This window comes from Polypterus senegalus, chromosome 10 (genome assembly GCF_016835505.1).
Source record: "Polypterus senegalus isolate Bchr_013 chromosome 10, ASM1683550v1, whole genome shotgun sequence".
Taxonomy (NCBI): domain Eukaryota; kingdom Metazoa; phylum Chordata; class Cladistia; order Polypteriformes; family Polypteridae; genus Polypterus; species Polypterus senegalus.
The window spans coordinates 159,511,757-159,531,141 of record NC_053163.1 but is presented as its reverse complement, the minus strand read 5'-3'; the positions used below and the strand labels follow the sequence as shown (position 1 = coordinate 159,531,141).

The 19,385-nt window shown below is 40.7% G+C and overlaps 1 protein-coding gene across 2 annotated transcripts in view; it reads right to left on the bottom strand.

Moving 5' to 3' along the window:
- mfsd12a (major facilitator superfamily domain containing 12a) overlaps window positions 1–19,385 on the bottom strand; it is a 118,466-nt gene that overhangs the window by 41,241 nt on the left and 57,840 nt on the right. For both annotated transcript variants that reach the window (XM_039767138.1, XM_039767137.1), the window contains exons 3-5: window positions 14,615–14,747; window positions 5,051–5,236; window positions 4,616–4,708 (exon numbers count right to left, since the gene is read on the bottom strand). In XM_039767138.1, coding sequence (XP_039623072.1) covers window positions 4,616–4,708; window positions 5,051–5,236; window positions 14,615–14,747 — 412 coding nt within the window. The remainder of the gene's footprint in view (window positions 1–4,615; window positions 4,709–5,050; window positions 5,237–14,614; window positions 14,748–19,385) is intronic.

Below are 19,385 nucleotides of genomic sequence, written 5' to 3'. Positions count from 1 at the left end.
GCTCACTGTAAACTTCTATATTCAAAACATGTGAACAGGAAAATATCACTAACAGTTATCTTATTCAGAAGTACAAAACATTGAGGGCCATATGAAGCCGTGAAGCACTCATTCTTTTGTTTTTCAATTGACCATCAAAAATCAAAAAACTAAAACATTATTTGATTTTGAATCAGATATCAAAAACAAAAAAGGCCATGTTTTTCATTATTTCAATTTTAGACTCGGATCAAAAATACAAAATGGAAAAATGGGCTGCCAGGGTCGGTCCGTGTACTTTTTGGTATTTGAAATTTCATTTTAGAAGCAAAAACGAAAATGAAAGGAATTTTCAGATTTTGATTTTTGATTAAAGAATAAAATGAGAGAAAATAAGGTATTTTGTAGTTCTGTGATAACAAATAGCAGTCATAAAGTTAAAATTACACACACTTTTCTGGATTTATTTGTGATTCAAATAATGAAAGTGTAATAGCTCAAAAACAACAAAACAGACGCATTTTCGTTGTCTGAAACGTAAGTACTTCTTCTTCTGCATGATTTTTGACAACACATGCGAACCTCCCAACGTCCTCCTCACAAGACATCGACCGACGGCCTTGAAGTTACACTGGCATCAGCAGAGGATGGACCATCACGTTGTTTTCAGAACAGTAAAAGAGTGACACTCTGGGACGAGGACATGACTGCAGAAAAGCGAGTCGCATCTTTCCGGTAAAATACAAACTTTGCTTCATTGATGTAGCAGTTGTTTTATGAACATTATTGTTATTACTTACTGTGAAACAGCGAACATTTGGTGATTTCATTTACTAACACTAAGTCTGGCAATTTTTATAGTGCTAGCATTTTGAAAGGTTGCTCATTGACGTTTACCGGCTACTAGTAAACGTTTCGAGTATTAACAGTGCGCACTAGTGTAACACGTTATGAGAGCAACGTGATTTATAGAAAGTTTTAACATGTGTTACACTTGTCAATGAGCAACCATTCACACATTTACACACATTCAAAATGCTAGCACTATAAAAATTGCCAGACTTGGTGTCAGTAAATGAAATCACCAAATGTTAGGTGTTTCACAGTAAGTAACAACAATAACGTTTATAAAAAAGAACTGCTACATCAATAAAGCAAAGTTTGCAAAGCTTGTATTTTTACCTGAAAGATGCGACTCAGTTTTTCTGCAGTCATGTCCTCGTCCCGGAGTGTCACTCTTTTACTGTTCCGAAAAACAATGTAATGGTCCTTCTTCTGCTGATGCCAGTGTAATTTCAAGGCCGTCGATCGATGTGTTGTGAGGAGGGAGGGCTGTTCGCACATGTCCTCAAAAATCGTGCAAAAGAAGAAGTACAACCTCCGGTTTCAGACAACGAAAATGCGTCTCTCTGGAGAAAGGGCCTTAGTTAGGGAGGTGACCAAGAACCCAATGGTCACTCTGTCAGAGCTCCAGAGGTCCCCTGTGGAGAGAGGAGAACCTTCCAGAAGGACAACCATCTCTGCAGCAATCCACCAATCAGGCCTGTATGGTAGAATGGCCAGACAGAAGCCACTCCTTAGTAAAAGGCACATGGCAGCCCGCCTGGAGTTTGCCAAAAGGCACCGGACTCTCAGACCATGAGAAAGAAAATTCTCTGGTCTGATGAGACAAAGATTGAACTCTCTGGTGTGAATGCCAGGCGTCATGTTTGTTGGAAACCAGTCACCGCTCATCACCAGGCCAATACCATCCCTACAGTTGAAGCATGGTGGTGGCAGCATCGTGCTGTGGGGATGTTTTTCAGCGGCAGGAACTGGGAGACTAGTCAAGATAAAAGGAAAGATGACTGCAGCAATATACAGAGACATCCTGGATGAAAACCTGCTCCAGAGCGCTCTTGACCTCAGACTGGGGTGACGATTCATTGTTCAGCAGGACAACGACCCTAAGGACACAGCCAAGATATCAAAGGAGAGGCTTTAGGACAACTCTGTGAATGTCCTTGAGTGGCCCAGCCAGAGCAGAGCCAGACTTGAATCTGATTAAACATCTCTGGAGAGATCTTAAAATGGCTGTGCACCGACGCTTCCCATCCAACCTGATGGAGCTTGAGAGGTGATGCAAAGAGGAATGGGCGAAACTGGCCAAGGATAGGTGTGCCAAGCTTGTGGCATCATATTCAAAAAGACTTGAGGCTGTAATTGCTGCCATAGGTGCATCAACAAAGTATTGAGCAAAGGCTGTGAATACTTATGTACATGGGATTTCTCAGTTTTTTTTATTTTTAATAAATTTGCAAATATCTCAAGTAAACTTTTTTCACGTTGTCATTATGGGGTGTTGTGTGTAGAATTCTGAGGAAAAAAATGAATTTAATCCATTTTGGAATAAAACTAACATAACAAAATGTGGAAAAAGTGATGCACTGTGAATACTTTCCGGATGCACTGTATATTATTTAAATTGTAACTTAATTACTGCTTGTCTTTTACTACACCTAATTGCCTGAGGTTATAAACGTAGAAGAGAAGGTGGGGAGAAGTTCTATGGTACAATACCTTATAAACAGGAGTAAGTCTAGGAGATTTTAGGCATTCTGACAAAGGCTTCAAATTAATAATGCAAAAGGGGAAAGCAAAGGAAGATATTACTCTACCAAAACAAAACAGTATCAAACGTCTGCTTTTATTGAGCAAGGATGATTTCAATGTCAAATCTATGAAACTATATCAGCACTGAACAGGGCAGGTTAAACTTTAAGCTGGCGGTGGGAAAAAACAAAAAACAAAACAAAAAACACATAAATTGAGCTAAGGAAGGAGTGTGAACAATAGTACTACAAAGAAATACAAGTGATTCCACCATTTTGACTGCCAAAGGCACCCAGGCCAGCCAATCTACCTCTATCTATCTGACATTCCAATCATTGATCAATCCAATCAGGTTAGTGTCATCAGTAAGCTTCAGCAGTTTTACAGATAGGTAACCAGGAGGTGCAGTGATTGGTGTTGAGGGAGAAATGGAAAAAAGCAGAACACACCTCTGAGGGGACACAGTGCTTGTAAATGCTTTATCCTTTGACTAAGGCTGGGTGGGTTGAGCTACTTTGCATGTCATGTCCTTTTAGCGATATATCCTGTCAATTTGTTTTTACTGAATAACAAGTAGATCACAAAAAACATACAGTGGAGAGCCATGTTAATTTCATCTTCAACAAATGTTTGGATGCAGTAAACAAACTGAAAGGACCTCAAGAAAAAAAAAAAAAAAAAAAAGTCTATTACAGACACGAGATCAAGAAGAATTAAGACTTTAAATGTCTTCAACCATTACAGAGGTTTGTGTCTCTGGTTGGTAATAATTAAGACAGCAAACATTTTTCTTTTTGGGTACCAAGACAATTGTGGATACTTGCTGTTCAGGTGATTGGCTAGAGAGGATCAGCCAGAGGCAGAGGGGACTTACATTTGAGATGAGTTATCATTTGTCGTCCTTTTCTAACATGGAAACAATTGCTGGTGCCAAAAAAAAAAAAAAAAAAAATTCTGCTCAGGTGTGTTCTTGTATTTGCATTTGGCATTGTTAACTGCTCTGCCTAGCCTTATCACACCTTCTCCAATACTGGCACCATCTCACTGTAAAATATACAAATAATTATCACTTACAGATGCAGACCCATTATGGTGAGAGCTTCCAGCTTTGGTCACATTGGCATTCCAAAGGAAACGGCTTGAGAACCTCTTTATTCATTTAGGTTCACCACAATTATATATAAGATGTCAGGCCATCGTGAATTCCACCCCACTATCCCAGCTATGGGGATTGCAGAAGAGAGGTGAAAAAGAGAGTGCAGGCAGGGAGGAATGGGTGAAGAAGAGTGACAGAAGTAACTTGGGACAGACGGGTATCAGCAAGAGTGAAAGGGAAGGTCTACAGGACGGTAGTGAGACCAGCTGTGTTATATGGGTTGGGGACGGTGGCACAGGAGACAGAGCTGGAGGTGGCAGAGTTAAAGATGCTAAGATTTGCATTGGGTGTGACGAAGATGGACAGGATTAGAAATGAGGACATTAGAGGGTCAGATCAGGTTGGACGGTTGGGAGACAGAGTCGAGATTGCGTTGGTTTGGACATGTGCAGAGGAGAGATGCCGAGTATACTGGGAGGATAGAGCTGCCAGGCAAGAGGAAAAGAAGAAGGCCTAAGAGAAGGTTTATGGATGTGGTGGGAGAGGACATGCAGGTGATGGGTGTGACAGAACAAGATGACGAGGACAGAAAGATATGGAAGACGATGATCTGCTGTGGCAACCCCTAATGGGAGCAGCCGAAAGAAGAAGATCCCAGCTATTTTTATGTGGGCCCTTTTTTATGCACAGCTACTCATGGGCATACACTCCTCTCTGCCACCATTTTTCATGGCAGTTATTTTTCCCCAAATATTTCCATGATATTAAATCCAATTTTCTGTCATGATTTGGGGTGTTTTGGTCGTGTATTTTTTATTGTAAATACCATGAGTCTTATTTTACTTACTGATCATTTTTGATGTTTAAAAAGTGTATTAGACAGAGCAGTAAATAAAGGAAAGTTTTGTTCTTACGGGTGTTGACATCAGTGCTGACTTTCAAGCATACCTTTGGTAACATGAGGGAGTTGATCAAATACATGGAAATGTAGGTTTGAGACAAGTTCACAATCAATCGAGTGCACATGTAGAGTAAGGCCACCTAAAAAAATAAAAAGAACACAGATAAATATTTTGTCACATTTCTCCCAATGCATGTGTTTAGAGCATTAAGCTAGTGGAGGAAGCTTCAAAAAGGGGCCTAACGTTCGGCCTCACGTGACCATATTCTGCACCTTATCAGGCAAACGCAGGACTTTTATGAGTAAAGTTGCTGTTATCACAAGCTGTGGCAGTTTTGTTGTTAGGTTATTGAACGTCTTTTTCAGACACATTATGTATATTTAAATAAAAACTGTTATTTTTGCTTGTTTGGCAGTTGCCTGTAAAGCAAAATGTGGCCACTATGATGGACTACAGAGGCCTTACCTGAAGAGGTCCTCACCTGGTAGAATGCAGGTTCAAAGAGCCAGTGTTGCCACCTGAGCAGCCGCTGGGGTCGAGGAATCAGAGGCTGAGTTTCACCAACAATTGAAGGTTCAGTCTCAAAATCTGGCCCATTCTCTTTGGTTCCAATGTGGAACAGTAAGGAGAATATGGCTCCTATCCCTACTACCGACAGTGCCAAATTCTGGAAAACAGAAAGAAAGTAAAAGGAAAAGAATGAAGGCAATGACTGAATAAGTCAAATTCATCTTTTTAATTTCCCTTCAATAGTTGTTCTGGGTCAATAAAAAATGTAATGCTCTGTACAAATAAATTACAATTGGTGCAACTGCAAAAACTGCACTAAATGAAACCATGAGCATGAAAGCTTTTACAAGCAGTCGTAGAAGATGGTGCAGGATTGCCAAGATAACATAAACCAAACTGACAAAAACGAGCTGGCAAAAAATTGATTATTGTGCTGATGTTTGTAGGGTCGCCCATGAAAGTAATATTTTAAGATAAGCATTCAAACTTCAATATGGTAACACTTTTATTGAATTCTGGCTTTGGTGTTGGCTGTTTAGTAGAGTCAGTAAGGCCGCTCTGACTATCACAAGAGCTGTCACACTCATAAGGCATCTTGGAAATGAAGGAACTAATCCTTGAAATCAGCCAGGATCTGGCACACACTGTATTGAGTGTCCAGGCTGTTGCTTGCCCTCTTGAAATGAGTTACAATCTGGGATCTTAGAACACCCATCATACATTTCTTCTGTATGTGTTCTTCACAGTTTACCTCAGCAGACGGTGAGCTACTCAACTTTAAAAAGTCTTCGTGAAATGCCGCACCGGGCGTGCTGAAGCTTGGAAAACAGCGTTGAAAATTAATGTGTGCTCTCCTAAAACAATGTATCATCAATACTTTACAAATCAGGGACCTGATATGTGGCAAAAGAAGTTTAATTAATTAAATACAAAGATTTAAGAAAATGGAAGATAGAAATATTTGATATACCTGAAATGGAAATGCACACCTCACTGCAGGAAAATGTCTTGAAAGCCCAAAGCTCACACATTTATAACGAAAAAAGTCAACAGGATGTTGTGAAGCAACAACCCCAATTCCAAAAAAAGAAAAGTAGAAACCATATTGGAAATGTTAATAAAAACAATAATCAGCAATTTGTACATTTACAGTGCTGTGCCCCTTTCTGAATTCTTCTTTTTTGCATGTTTGTCACACTTAAATGTTTGAGATCATCAAATAAATTTAAATATTAGACAAAGATAACCCAAGTAAACACAACATGCAGTTTTTAAGTGATGATTTTATTTAAGGAAAAAAAAAAAAACTATCCAAACCTACATGGCCCTGTGTGAAAAAGTAATTTCCCCCTAAACCTAATAACTGGTTGTGCCACCCTTAGCAGCAACAACTGTAGTCAATAATTTGTGATAACTGGCAATGGATCTTTCACATCACTGTGGAGGAATTTTGGCTCACTCTTCTTTGCAGAATTGTTTCAATTCAGCCACGTTGGAAGGGTTTTGAGCATAAACCGCTTTTTTAAGGTCATGCCACAGCATCTCAATTGGATTCAAGTCCGGACTTTGACTAGGCCACTCCAAAACCTTCATTTTGTTTTTTTAAGCCATGCAGAGGACTTCTTGCAGGTGTGTTTTGGATGATCATTGTCCTGCTACAGAACCCAAGTGCACTTCAGCTTGAGGTCATGAACTGATGGCTGAACATTCTCCTTCAGAATTTTTTTTTGGTAGAGAGCAGAATTCATTCTTCCAATTATCACAGCAAGTCATCCAGGTCCTGAAGCAGCAAAGCAGCCCCAGACCATCACACTACCACCACCATCTTTGACTGCTGGGATGACGTTCTTTTTCTGAAATGCTGTGTTACTTTTATGCCAGAAGTAATGGGATGCACACTTTCCAAAAAGTTCAACTTCTGTTTTGTCAGTCTACAGAATATTTTCCCAAAAGTCTTGGGGATCATCAAGATGTGTTTTGTCAAAAGCGAGATGGGCCTTTATGTTCTTTTTGGTCAGCAGTGGTTTTCACCTTGGAACTCTGCCATGCATGCCATTTTTGCCCAGTCTCTTTCATATGGTTCTGTCATGAACACTGACCTTAACTGAGGCAAGTGACACCTACAGCTCTTTAGATGTTGTTCTGGATTCTCTTGTGACCTCTGATGAGTCGTCGCTGCACTCTTGGGGTAATTGTTTTAGGCCGTTTGTGGATAATGGCTCTCACAGAGGTTCGCTGGATTCCCAAAGCTTCAGAAATGGCTTTGAGACCTTTTCCAGACTGACAGATGTTTCTCATCTTTTCCTGAATTTCTTTAGATCGCGGCATGATGTCTTCCTTTTTGGGATTTTTTGGCCTACTTCACTTTGTCTGACAGGTTCTATTTAAGGTCTGGCAGTAACCAGGCCTTGGTGTAGCTGGTGAAACTGAACTCAGCTTTCCAAAAATGGGATTAACTACAGTTACTTCATGATTTAACAAGGGGGGCAATTACTTTTTCACATAGGGCCATGTAGGTCTGGATAGTTTCCCCTTAATAAATAAAACCATCACTTAAAAACTGCATTTTGTGTTCATGTGGGTTATCTTTGTCTAATATTTACATTTGTTTGGTGATCTGAAACATTTAAGTGTGACAAACATGCAAAAAAAAAAAAAAAAAGAAATCAGGGAGGGGACAAATACTTTTTCACAGCACTGTACTTTATATTATTCACTGAATACAAATCAAAGACAAGGTATTTCATGTTTTACCTTATCAACAGGCACTGTGTTTAAAGATATACAGTATCTCACAAAAGAGAGTACAGTACAGCCCTCACGTTTTTGTAAATATTTTATTCTGTCTTTTCATGGGACAACGCTGAAGATTTGACACTTTTGATACAATGGAACGTAGTCCATGTATAGCTTGTGCAACAGTGTAAATTTACTGTCCCCTCAAAATAACTCAACACACAGCCATTAATGTCTAAACTGCTGGCAACAAAAGTGAGTCCACTCCTAAGTGAGAAATGTCCAAATTGTGCCCAAAGTGTCAATATTTTGTCTGGCTGCCCACCTATATTTTCCAGCACTGCCTTAACTCTCTTGGGCATGGAGTTCACACAAGCTTCATAGGTTGCCACTGGAGTCCTCTTCCACTCCTCCCTGACGACATCACAGAGCTGGTGGATGTTAGAGACCTTGTGCTCCTCCACCTTCCCCACAGATGGTCAACAGGGTTTAGGTCTGGAGACATGCTTGGTCAGTCCAGCACCTTTACCCTCAGTGGTCGTCTTGGAGGTGTGTTTGGGGTCGTTATGTTCAGTTTCCAAAAGGAGGGGATCATGGTCTGCTTCAGTATGTCACAGTACATGTTGGCATTCATGGTTCCCTCACTCATGCAGCCCCAAACCAAGACACTCCCAACACCATGCTTGACTGTAAGCAAGACACACTTGTCATTGTACTCCTCACCTGGTTGCCGCCACACACGCTTGACACCATCTGAACCAAATAAGTTTATCTTGGTCTCAGAAGACCACAGGGTATGGTTCCAGTAATCCATGCCTTTAGTCTGCTTGTCTTTCTTGTGCATCATCTTTAGAAAAGGCTTCCTTCTGAAGCGACAGCCATGCAGACCAATTTAATGCTGTGTGCGGCGGGCATATGGTCTGAGCACGGACAGGCTGACCTCTGCAGCAATGCTGGCAGCACTCATATGTCTATTTTCAAAGGACAACCTCTGGATATGATGCTTGCACGTGCACTCAACTTCTTTGGTCGACCATGGCGAGGCCTGTTCTGAATGGAACCTGTCCTGTTAAACCTGTCACTGTATGGTCTCGGCCACCGTGCTGCAGCTCAGTTTCAGGGTGTTGGCCGTCTTTATGTAGAGCAACAATTCTTTTTTTTTCAGGTCCTCAGAGAGTTGTTTGCCATGAGGTGCCATGTTGAACTTCCAGTGACCAGAATGAGAGTGTGAGAGCGATGACACCAAATTTAACACACCTGAGACCTTGTAACACGAACGAGTCACATGACACCAGGGAGGGAAAATGGCTAATTGGACACCATTTAAGTGTACTCACTTTTGTTGCCAGCTGTTTAGACATTAATGGCTGTGTGTTGAGTTATTTTGAGGGTACAGCAAATTGTCACTGTTACACAAGCTGTACGCGGACTACTTTACATTGGATCAAAGTGTCATATCTTCAGTGTTGTCCCATGGAAAGATATAATAAAATATTTAAAAAAAATGTGAGGGGTGTACTCACTTTTGTGAGATACTGTACATGTACTTTAAAATTGATGAATACATTCCAAAAGTAAGTTCCTGTTTTGCCCTCCACACAAAAGTATAATACCAGAACTTGCCCACTACAGACATTTTCAGATGCTACACTTTCATAGTCTACATCAATAATGGAGAGGAGTCACAGTACAGAAGGTTATGGAAGACTTCATCTTGTGCTGCACCGACAACAACCTGCAACTCAACATCAGCAAAGAGCTGGTGGTGGACCTCCGCACCATTCAGGGGAGGACACGCACAGCTCTAAGGGCAGTTGAAAGAGCGGGTTCATATAAATAAACTGGACTGGTGTGACAGCACAGTGGCAAAAGTCAGAGCAGACTAGACTTCCTAAGGAGACTCGGTCTTCTGATACATGCAGCAAGCTGCTGGAAATGTTCTACCAGGCCTTAGTAGCCAGGGTATTGTTCTACACTGTAGTCTCCTGGCAGAAAGCAGCTTGAGCTCAAAAATGCACAATTCTTATTAGCAAAGCCTGCTCCATCAACAGGGCGAACATACGGGAAGCTATTGTGGAAAAAAGAAGAGGATGTCAAAATCGGAGGCCATCATGAAAAATCCCTCCATCTCCTCTAGGGGCGCTCTCTTGGAGCACTTTTAGCCACAGGCTCATTCCACCATGGTGTCCTAAGCATCTTCTGGGGGTCTCTTCTGCCCTCTGCTATCAGGCAATTCAATTCTTCCTCCTGATGTACTCCAAGTTCATTTTGAAATATCTGCACAGCATACATTTATTTATTTAAATTACTAATTGATTGATGGACTTGAGTCTGTATCCTTGTTTAGGTTTCTGCTGCTGTATGCACATCTGAATTTCACCTTGGGATTACATCATTTTTAGTTAATATATAACAACCTTTTTCAATTTATTAAAGGTATATATGAGGCCATAACAGAATGAATTATTAAACCAAGAGGAAAAAGAACTGAATTTAACTAGGACTTGACCTCATCTTAAAGAAACTACCAACATCATTTTCCAAGGTTAGAATGGGGTAAATGAGTAACAGACACCCTTCCAGAAAGCGGGGGATAAACTGATGGGCAAGCCCAGACCCCACTGCTATGAAGTGGTGCGAAGTTCAACAGGACAATCTGCTAAACACCCCTCTTAACTAAGCGGTGCTCAGAACGGGAGAATCAACAGCAGTCAAAAATTACTGGGGGTGTTGGATGATTGGAGGAGGAGGTAAAAACAAATTCTACATACTGAGAGTCAGATGATATGTTGTATTAGATGAGGTGACATAATCAGGAAAAAAGCAGAGGAATTTTTTTAATTGATTGCTCACTCCATGAACTGACCAATCTGTGCACAACTCGGGGCAAATAAAGGAATGTTCTGCATTCTCATATGGACTCTGTGACTACCTCCTCTGAAGATGGAGTTTTTCCCAAGACATGATTAATAATGTTGATAAAAGAATCTAATCATCCTGGGTATGACGTTAATCTGCAGCCAGACCTGCATGTACAGAGACGGGAGTAGATTCATACCTGGTGGCATCGGTGGATTGTGAACTTAGACAGACCTCAGTATGTGCGTCTCGGGAACTGCAGGTCTGACATTGTGGTCAGCAGCACAGGAGTGCCGCAGGGGACTGGACTTTGTCCGGTCCTGTTCAGCCAACGTACATCGGACTTCCAATACAACTCGGAGTCCTGCCACGTGCAAAAGTTCACTGACAACACTGCTATGGTGGGCTGCATCAGGAGTGGGCAGGAGGAGGAGTACAGAAAGCTAATCAAAGACTTTGTTAAATGGTGCGACTCAAACCACTTATACCTGAACACCAGCAAGACAAAGGAGCTGGTGGTGGATTTTAGGAGGACCAGGCCCCTCATGGACTCCGTGATCATCAGAGGTGACTGTGTCAGAGGGTACAGACCTATAAATACCTGGGAGTGCAGCTGGATGATAAACTGGACTGGACTGCCAATACTGATGTTCTTTGCAAGAGTGGACAGAGCTGACTATACTTAGAAGACTGGCGTCCTTCAACATCTGCAATAAGATGCTGCAGATGTTCTACCAGATGGTTGTGGTGAGCACCCTCTTCTATGCGGTGGTGTGCTGGGGAGGCAGCATAAAGAAGGAGGACGCCTCACGCCTGGACAAACTGGTGAGGAAGGCAGGCTCTATTGTAGGCACGGAGCTGGACAGTTTGACATCCGTGGCAGAGCGACGGGTGCTGAGCAGACTCCTGTCAATCATGGAGAATCCACTGCATCCACTGAACAGGATCATCTCCAGACAGAGGAGCAGCTTCAGCGACAGACTGGTGTCACCATCCTGCTCCACCGACAGACTGAGGAGACCCCACACTATGCGACTCGGGGGGTAAACGTTATTATACAAAGTTATTGTCTGTTATACCTGCATTGTCATCACTCTTTAATTTAATATTGTTTTTTATCAGTATGCTGCTGCTGGATTATGGGAATTTCCCTTTGGGATTAATAAAGTATCTATCTATCTATGTAGGCCCTCCAACCTGCAAGGAAAACCCTGGGGGTTGTTGGCAGAACTGGCACTCCAGCTACCATAAAAAACCTCACACTGATTCCATTCCACCTGAACTAGTGTGGTGCTGAGGTGTCACCTGTTGCATGGCTGCACTCGGGTCCTAATCTGGGATGTGTTGTGTGGTGGGTGCGGCAATGCACTGTATCAGCGCCTGCTCCTTATCTCTCTGCTCTAAAAACTATGAGGATCTAATAACATGTCAAGTTGAAATAAGGTGATGTGAAAGTGGTGAAGCAATCATGTTCTAGTATAGCAGGAGTGAGCTGCTGTTGGAGGCTCCTTACAAACCAAGGATTGGTTAGGCCTCACCAATTTGCCAGTAGATGCGTTAGCAAGTAATCCAGCACTTCCATGACAACATTCACACAAAGTCAAATCAGTTGGACTTTGGGCATTTCACCCACTACAGTGTACAAAATAATTAAAAGATTCAAGGAATATATATATACTGCTCACAAAAATTAAAGGAACACTTTTTTTATTGGGCCTGGCATGAAATCAATTAAACCTGTCTGATAATTTTCTGGTTGGTTAAGCAGCTGAGGTCATTGTTAATCACTTTCAGCTGTATTGGTGTTCATGGACTTAACGACAGGTGCACTAAAGTGGCAACAATTAGAAAACCCTCAAAACAGGACTGGTTTTACATGTGGAGGTCATTTCAAGTTTCTCCCTCTTGATCTTTTTTGGCTGGTTTTCCACTCGTGCTAGTTTTGGCTTGAGTAATTATCTCTACTGGCAGTATGAGGCGATTCCTTAACCCTACAGAAGTTGCACAGGTTGTCCAACTTCTCCAGGATGGCACATCCACACGTGCTGCAGCAAGAAGGTTTAATGTGTCTCCCAGCACAATCTCCAGAACATGGAGGAGATTTCAGGAGACTGGCTGTTATTCTCGGAGAGCTGGACAGGGCCGTAGAAGGTCCTCAACCCATCAGCAGGACCGATACCTGCTGCTTTGTGCAAGGCGGAACAGGCTGAGCACTGCTCGTGGCCTACAGAATGACCTCCAGAGAGCCACTGGTGTGAATGTCTCTACCCAAACAATCAGGAACAGACTTCATAAAGATGGCCTGAGGGCCCGACGTCCTGTAGTGGGCCCTGTGCTCACTGCCCAGCACCGTGGAGCTCGACTGGCATTTGCTCAAGAACACCAGAATTGGCAAGTCCGCCACTGGCGCCTTGTACTTTTTACAGACGAGATCAGGTTCACCCTGAGCAGCTGTGATAGACGGAAAGTGTCTGGAGAAGACAAGGAGAACGATATGCTGCCTGCAACGTCGTTCAACATGACAGGTTTGGTGGTGGGTCAGTGATGGTCTGGGGAGGCATATCCATGGAGGGACGCACAAACATCTACTGCGTTGGAAATGGTGCTCTGACTGCCATAAGGTATCGAGATGAAATCCTTGAACCCATTGTCAGACCCTACGCTGGTGCAGTAGGTCCTGGTTTCCTCCTAATGCACGACAATGCCCGGCCTCATGTGGCAAGAGTATGCAGGCAGTACCTGGAGGATGAAGGAATTAAAACAATTGAATGGCCTTCACGATCCCCTGACTTAAACCCAATAGAACATCTGTGGGACATTATGTTTCGGTCCATTAGGCGCCGCCAGGTTGCTCCTCAGACTGTACAACAGCTCAGGGATGCCCTCATACAGATCTGGGAGGAAATGCCACAAGACACCATCCGTCGTCTCATTAGGAGCATGCCCCGACGTTGTCAAGCATGCATACAAGCTCGTGGGGCCACACAAGATACTGAAAAGCATTTTGAGTAGCAGAAATTAAGTTTTTGAAAAAATGGACTAGCCTGCCACATCTTCGTTTCACTCTGATTTTAGGGTGTCTACACAATTGAGCATTCTTTAGGCAGAAAACTTTTATTTCCATTAAAAGACTTGGCATCCTTTTGTTCCTAAGACATTGCCCTGTCGTTATTTGTATAGATATCCAACTTCATATTGAGATCTGATGTATCTAATGCGTTTCTTTAAAGTGTTCCTTTTAAAAAATAAGCAGTATAATAGCTGTAAGAGCCATTTGCTAGTTACATAAGATACATAAATGTTTTACTAAATGACAATGCATAATCTATGGCAGGTTCCTATAACCCCCATAAATGGAATTGAATTGGTATATTCTAACTGTTTCTAGCTTCTCTGACTAAACATTATTCTCAGTTAATGATCAGCCTTGCCATCTGTAAGGTGTAGAGGGCACGTGGTTTTAAACTGTTTCTTGCTTACCTTGTGTGCGTGTTTTGTGTGCCAAGTAACATGTAAGACAAAGCACTTAGTTGAAAGTGCTGCACCGTACGTTTAAAGCGTACAGAGGAAGAAGTTAAGAATCCAAGTATAGAAACAAGTAAAGTTTTACAAGAAAAGCTGCGTTTAGAAGATACATTGTTTGTTTTGTTTTTTTTTTGCCTTTTATTCTATGTGAGTAACAACTTTTTTACTTTATTCTTGTGTGTATTGTTTGCTTTGAATTTTCACTAAATATTTTAAAACAAAACTTTTGGACTGACAGATTTCTTTCGGCATGCGTTTTACCCGTGCTTGAACTCTCCTTACACTCCTGCGGCTACAATAGCAACTGGGAGGGAAAAAAGATCTGAAATAAATATTTTGCACCCAGTCAAAAACTGTTGGTTTAGCTGAGCAAACTTTTTGAAGGAGCTGATCAAACCTTCTCTTACAAACTCACCCTAAAAACAGGAATGTCCACACTTCCTAGACTATCGCCCAGTGAAGGATCGTTAATCTGTCCAGCTTCAAAGTGAAAGAGGAGCCAGGCCACAGCGTAGACCATGATGTTGGCAAAGACTGTGAAGGCATATCTAAAAGCAAGCAGTAAAATCAATTGATCAATAAGAAAAGCAGAACTTATAAAGTGTACAAGTCACCCAAATTCTTTTACTTTCTCCACATAACATTTTTAAAGCAGTCAGTCTTTAATTCATTGAAAGTGTTTACAACAACAACATTTACTTCTAGGCATCAATCGATTGCAACTCGTGCAGAATGGAGCTGCTAGAATCTTAACTAGGAAAAGAAAATCCAAGCACATCACACCAGCCTTAGCATCACTACACTGGTTACCTGTGTCATTTAGAATTGACTTTAAAATACTGCTTATGGTTTACAAAGCCTTAAATAATCTACTCCATCTTATATCTCAGAATGCCTCTCACCTTACACTCCAAATCGTAAACTTAGATCTTCAAATGAGGGTCTGCTTAGAATTCCAAGAGCTAAACTTAAAAGAAGTGGTAAGGCAGGCGGCCTTCTGCTGTTATGCACCTAAAATCTGGAATACGAGTTCACCGATAGAAATTCGGCAGGCTAATACAGTGGAGCACTTAAAAAAAATAAAATAAAAAATATGCTAAAAGTCAATGTTTTAACTTTTGCTTCATTTCTTTTTTTAATTTCATTGATTTTATTGAAATCACACAACATTCCATAAAAATAGATACATTTTTACAAAAATAGGATCAAAAACAAAATCAACCCCCACCCCTGAGAAAGAGACAATAGCCAGAAGAGTAAACCTTAAAGCTAGTAAAAATAAGTAAATAGATGAATTAATAAGTGAATAAAGATAAAAAGCTTATTCTACAGTGTGGTCCAGATCTAATTATGCAGATCCAGGTCGTCTGGATGACTGATTTATGTGGGGACGATTCCAGTTTGGTGCAATTCTGACGATTCTTCACGTCGTCAGTTTGCACACTTCTCGATGGTCCGGGATTTTTGGGTGATTTTCTATGTAATAAACTTAATAAGTTATTGCGTAATGAAAATTGCATAATTAGATCTGGACCAACCTATAAAATGTTATTGATCAGATCCTGCTAGGTTTTGAAAAAGTTCTGCACAGATCCTCTAACTGAGAATTAGATTTTTTCCAATTTCAAATAGTATAAAACATCAGTTATCCACTGACTTAAAAGAGGAGAGTGAGGATTCTTCCAGTTGAGAAAGTAAGTCTATGTAGCTTCATTTTGGTTTAATCCTGATACTCGGTATATGCATTTAATTATCAATTTCATTCTTGGTGGCTCCGTAATCCGTACTAACCCCTGCTTTCTCTTCTGTTCTTTTTCCTGGTTTTCTGTGGTGGTGATCTGCACCCTCACCACCTGATCAAAGCACCGTGATGTCCTTACATTGATGGATTTAAGGCCAGAAGTCCACATGACCATCATCAAGTTCTTCCATGCGAACCCTGAATACAATGAGGTCTGATTGAGTTCATTGATGTTAGGTAGTATGCCTAGATGGGGCTGGGTGGTCTCGTGGCCTCAGACCCCCAGCAGATTTTATTTATTTTCTCCAGCTGTCTGGAGTTTGTTTTTGTTTTTTTCTGTCCTCCCTGGCCATCGGACCTTACTTTTATTCTCTGTTCATTAGTGTTCCCTAATTCTATTTTCTTATTCATTTTGTCTTTTTTCTCTTTCTTCATCATGTAAAGCACTTTGAGCTCCATCATTTGTATGAAAACGTGCTCTAGAACATCATCAACATTTATTTCTGTCACACGTTGTTATACTAATGATGGGGCTCAAAGTGCTTTACATGATGAAGAAAGAGAAAAAAGACAAAATATATAAGAAAATAGAATTAGGGAACACAAATTAACCGAGAATAAAAGTAAGGTCCAATGGCCAGGGAGGACAGAAAAAACAAAACTCCAGGGGACTGAAGGAAAAAAATAATCTGCAGGGATTCCAAGGCCACAAGACCACCCAGCAGAAGCCCCGGGGAGCGAAGAGGAAAAAATTATAAATTTAGTGTGAAAGCAGTTATGGGACGATAATACATCCACCTTGTGAACACACATTTGCCTGGTCAGAGGTACAGAAGGGGTGGAATGGATCAATTATCAGTTATGGGACACACTCTGGACCCCCTTCAGGTACTCACAAAGTAGAGAATTAAAACAAACAAAAAGCAGTGCGTCAGAGGGGGGTATCGGTATGTGCAGCATTATTCATAATGGCCCTCAAAAGCGGAGGACCTTCAGTCAACAAACCATTTAGATGAAGTGTGTCAAGAAATGTTACTGGGGCTCCTTTGTTTTTCTTTTTGAATTTTGGGTACAAAAAAAGTTCTATTTCTTTATCTATCCTACCTGCAATACAGCCTAGCAAACGCTAGATGGGATGCCCGTCAATAACGGAGTAGATTCACTCACTCACTCACCAACAAATTACAAATGTGGACTTTCCAGTCAAGCTGCCTTCATGTCTCCGGGCTGTACATGCCTCTACTGAGAATCCACGTGAACAAGACAAGCTAAGGTTGAAAGATAGGCCAAAAGAAAAATGAACTGGGGTTAAAGTGCTGTGAATTGGCAAGAGTACCTGATGCACCACAATTTAATCTACCGAACAATAAAAAAAAAACACCCTGAAGGGCGGAGAGACCATCAATGAAGCAAACCAAACAGTAACTGAGATCATAAGATGCATTTCACAGAAGGCATGATGTATAACCCTTGACTCAGTTCTTCTCTTACTGCATTCCTAGTTAAAATGTATCTTCACTTCAATCATTAAGATAAGAAATTTTACAGGAGACGTGCAGAGACATAAAATGATTCGCTACAAGTCACTGAGCGTGTGTTATACAATGTGTCTTATGATTTCAATACCAACTCTGACTGACTGCCCATCTGTAAGCTTTAACTTTTGATAAGCTGCAAGTCAATTCAACAAGCATTAGGTGATGGTGTCACACATACTGTACTGAACATATGAAAGGGCTGATTGTTTAACCAGCACCCTTTTGCCAAATTCAAATGTGATCCTTTGAATAGAGAGATTGCCAAGCTGAGATATAAATTAATAAACTGGCAGCCTGCACTCTATCACGGCACACCATCTCCTCTAAAGTCTAAATTTTGATTTCAAAGACGAGACAAGTGGATTTATTATCATATTATTCATACACCAGATTGCAGCAAAGAGGGGCACAAATCAACATTCTCCACTGTGGGGCAACACATACATAAACGCAGGACAACGGAAGACAGGTAATGAACTATACCATAATAGATTATAAATAAAAAACAACAAAACATTCACTTACCTTTTTTATTTCAAATGAATACTAAGCAAACAATAAATAACAGTAAAACATAATAAAAACACAGCAGTGACAAGTGTTACAAATGTACTGCATATAAATTCACTACCAGTGATTATACAAATGAACATTAGTTTGTCTTCAAAACCAAACGACCGATACAAACTTGGCGTCTGTCGATTCATATTCAGTATGCGGTTCTGCTCGTATTTCTTTAATTGCGAGACTTTGTGACGTGACCTTTTAACAAAGCACATGTATCACTAAAGTGACCTGCTCATGGTGCTAGAAAACAAACACCAACAACAACATTGATTTCTGTAGCACATTTTCATACAAACAACATAGCTCAAAGTGCTTTACAAGAAAAAAGCAAGCAAACAAGATTAGGCAATAATAAGTAACAAAGAGGAAAAAACAAAACAAATCTAAATGGTCTCATAAAACAGATTAATAGGAGAGTAGTGTCCTTATATAGAACTAGGGAGCTTCGCTCGCCCACCACTGGGTTTGGTTAACCGGATGTACAATTTTAAGAGTTTGTTATTTAATTTTCATGGAAATTGTTGCATATGCATTATTTTCACTTCTACTTTAAAACTTTACTAAAAACAATACTTGGAATTAACTTTTCTTCAAGATCACATTGAATTTTGATTCTGTGTTTGGACTTGCATCATGACAACACAAAGTAGTACTAACTGTGAGTTAATATCGTTTCTTTCTCTCAAATAAACCGACTTTTTCGAATGTTTGTCCATGCTCTCTTTCTTCTTCTCTTAGTCGTTGACGTGTCATCTAGAACATATAAAATTATTGTCCTGATAAAATTTCAGAGCTGAGAGCACAGAAAGTGTGTCTGACAAAAGCATTCACACGACAGAGGTTAGATGACTGTGGTCCTGTTTGAAAACAGCTATAAGTAGGGTGTGATTTGAAAGAATCTCATGTTAAAAGTCTCCGTCTCACAGGACATCATACCATGGCAACGTTTTTGGAATCTTAATTCTCACTGGCAACACAAATTAGACGATCTACAAGTCTCCGACTTTCCAAACAATATATTAGATCTCTTTTCGCTGTTCCGCTATTTTACCGATTTATATTTTGTTTGCGCTAATGCAATCTTTCCTATTCTTTTTTTGATATTTTTGAATTTTCTCTAACCTGCTCTGCATGTGTACTGAACCAGCATTTTTTAATTCTTTACAACATTCTACTTTGTCATCTACTCTGTCCTTTATTTCCCACCCCGGGTGTGGACTCGTCTCGTGGGACGTATAAGTGTCTCTCTAAGAAAATAAGAGTCTCGTCTCCTTCCAAGATTTTTTTTTTTAGAATAGAGAGATATCATGATGCAAGTCTCTAAAAGTGAGAAGGTCAGA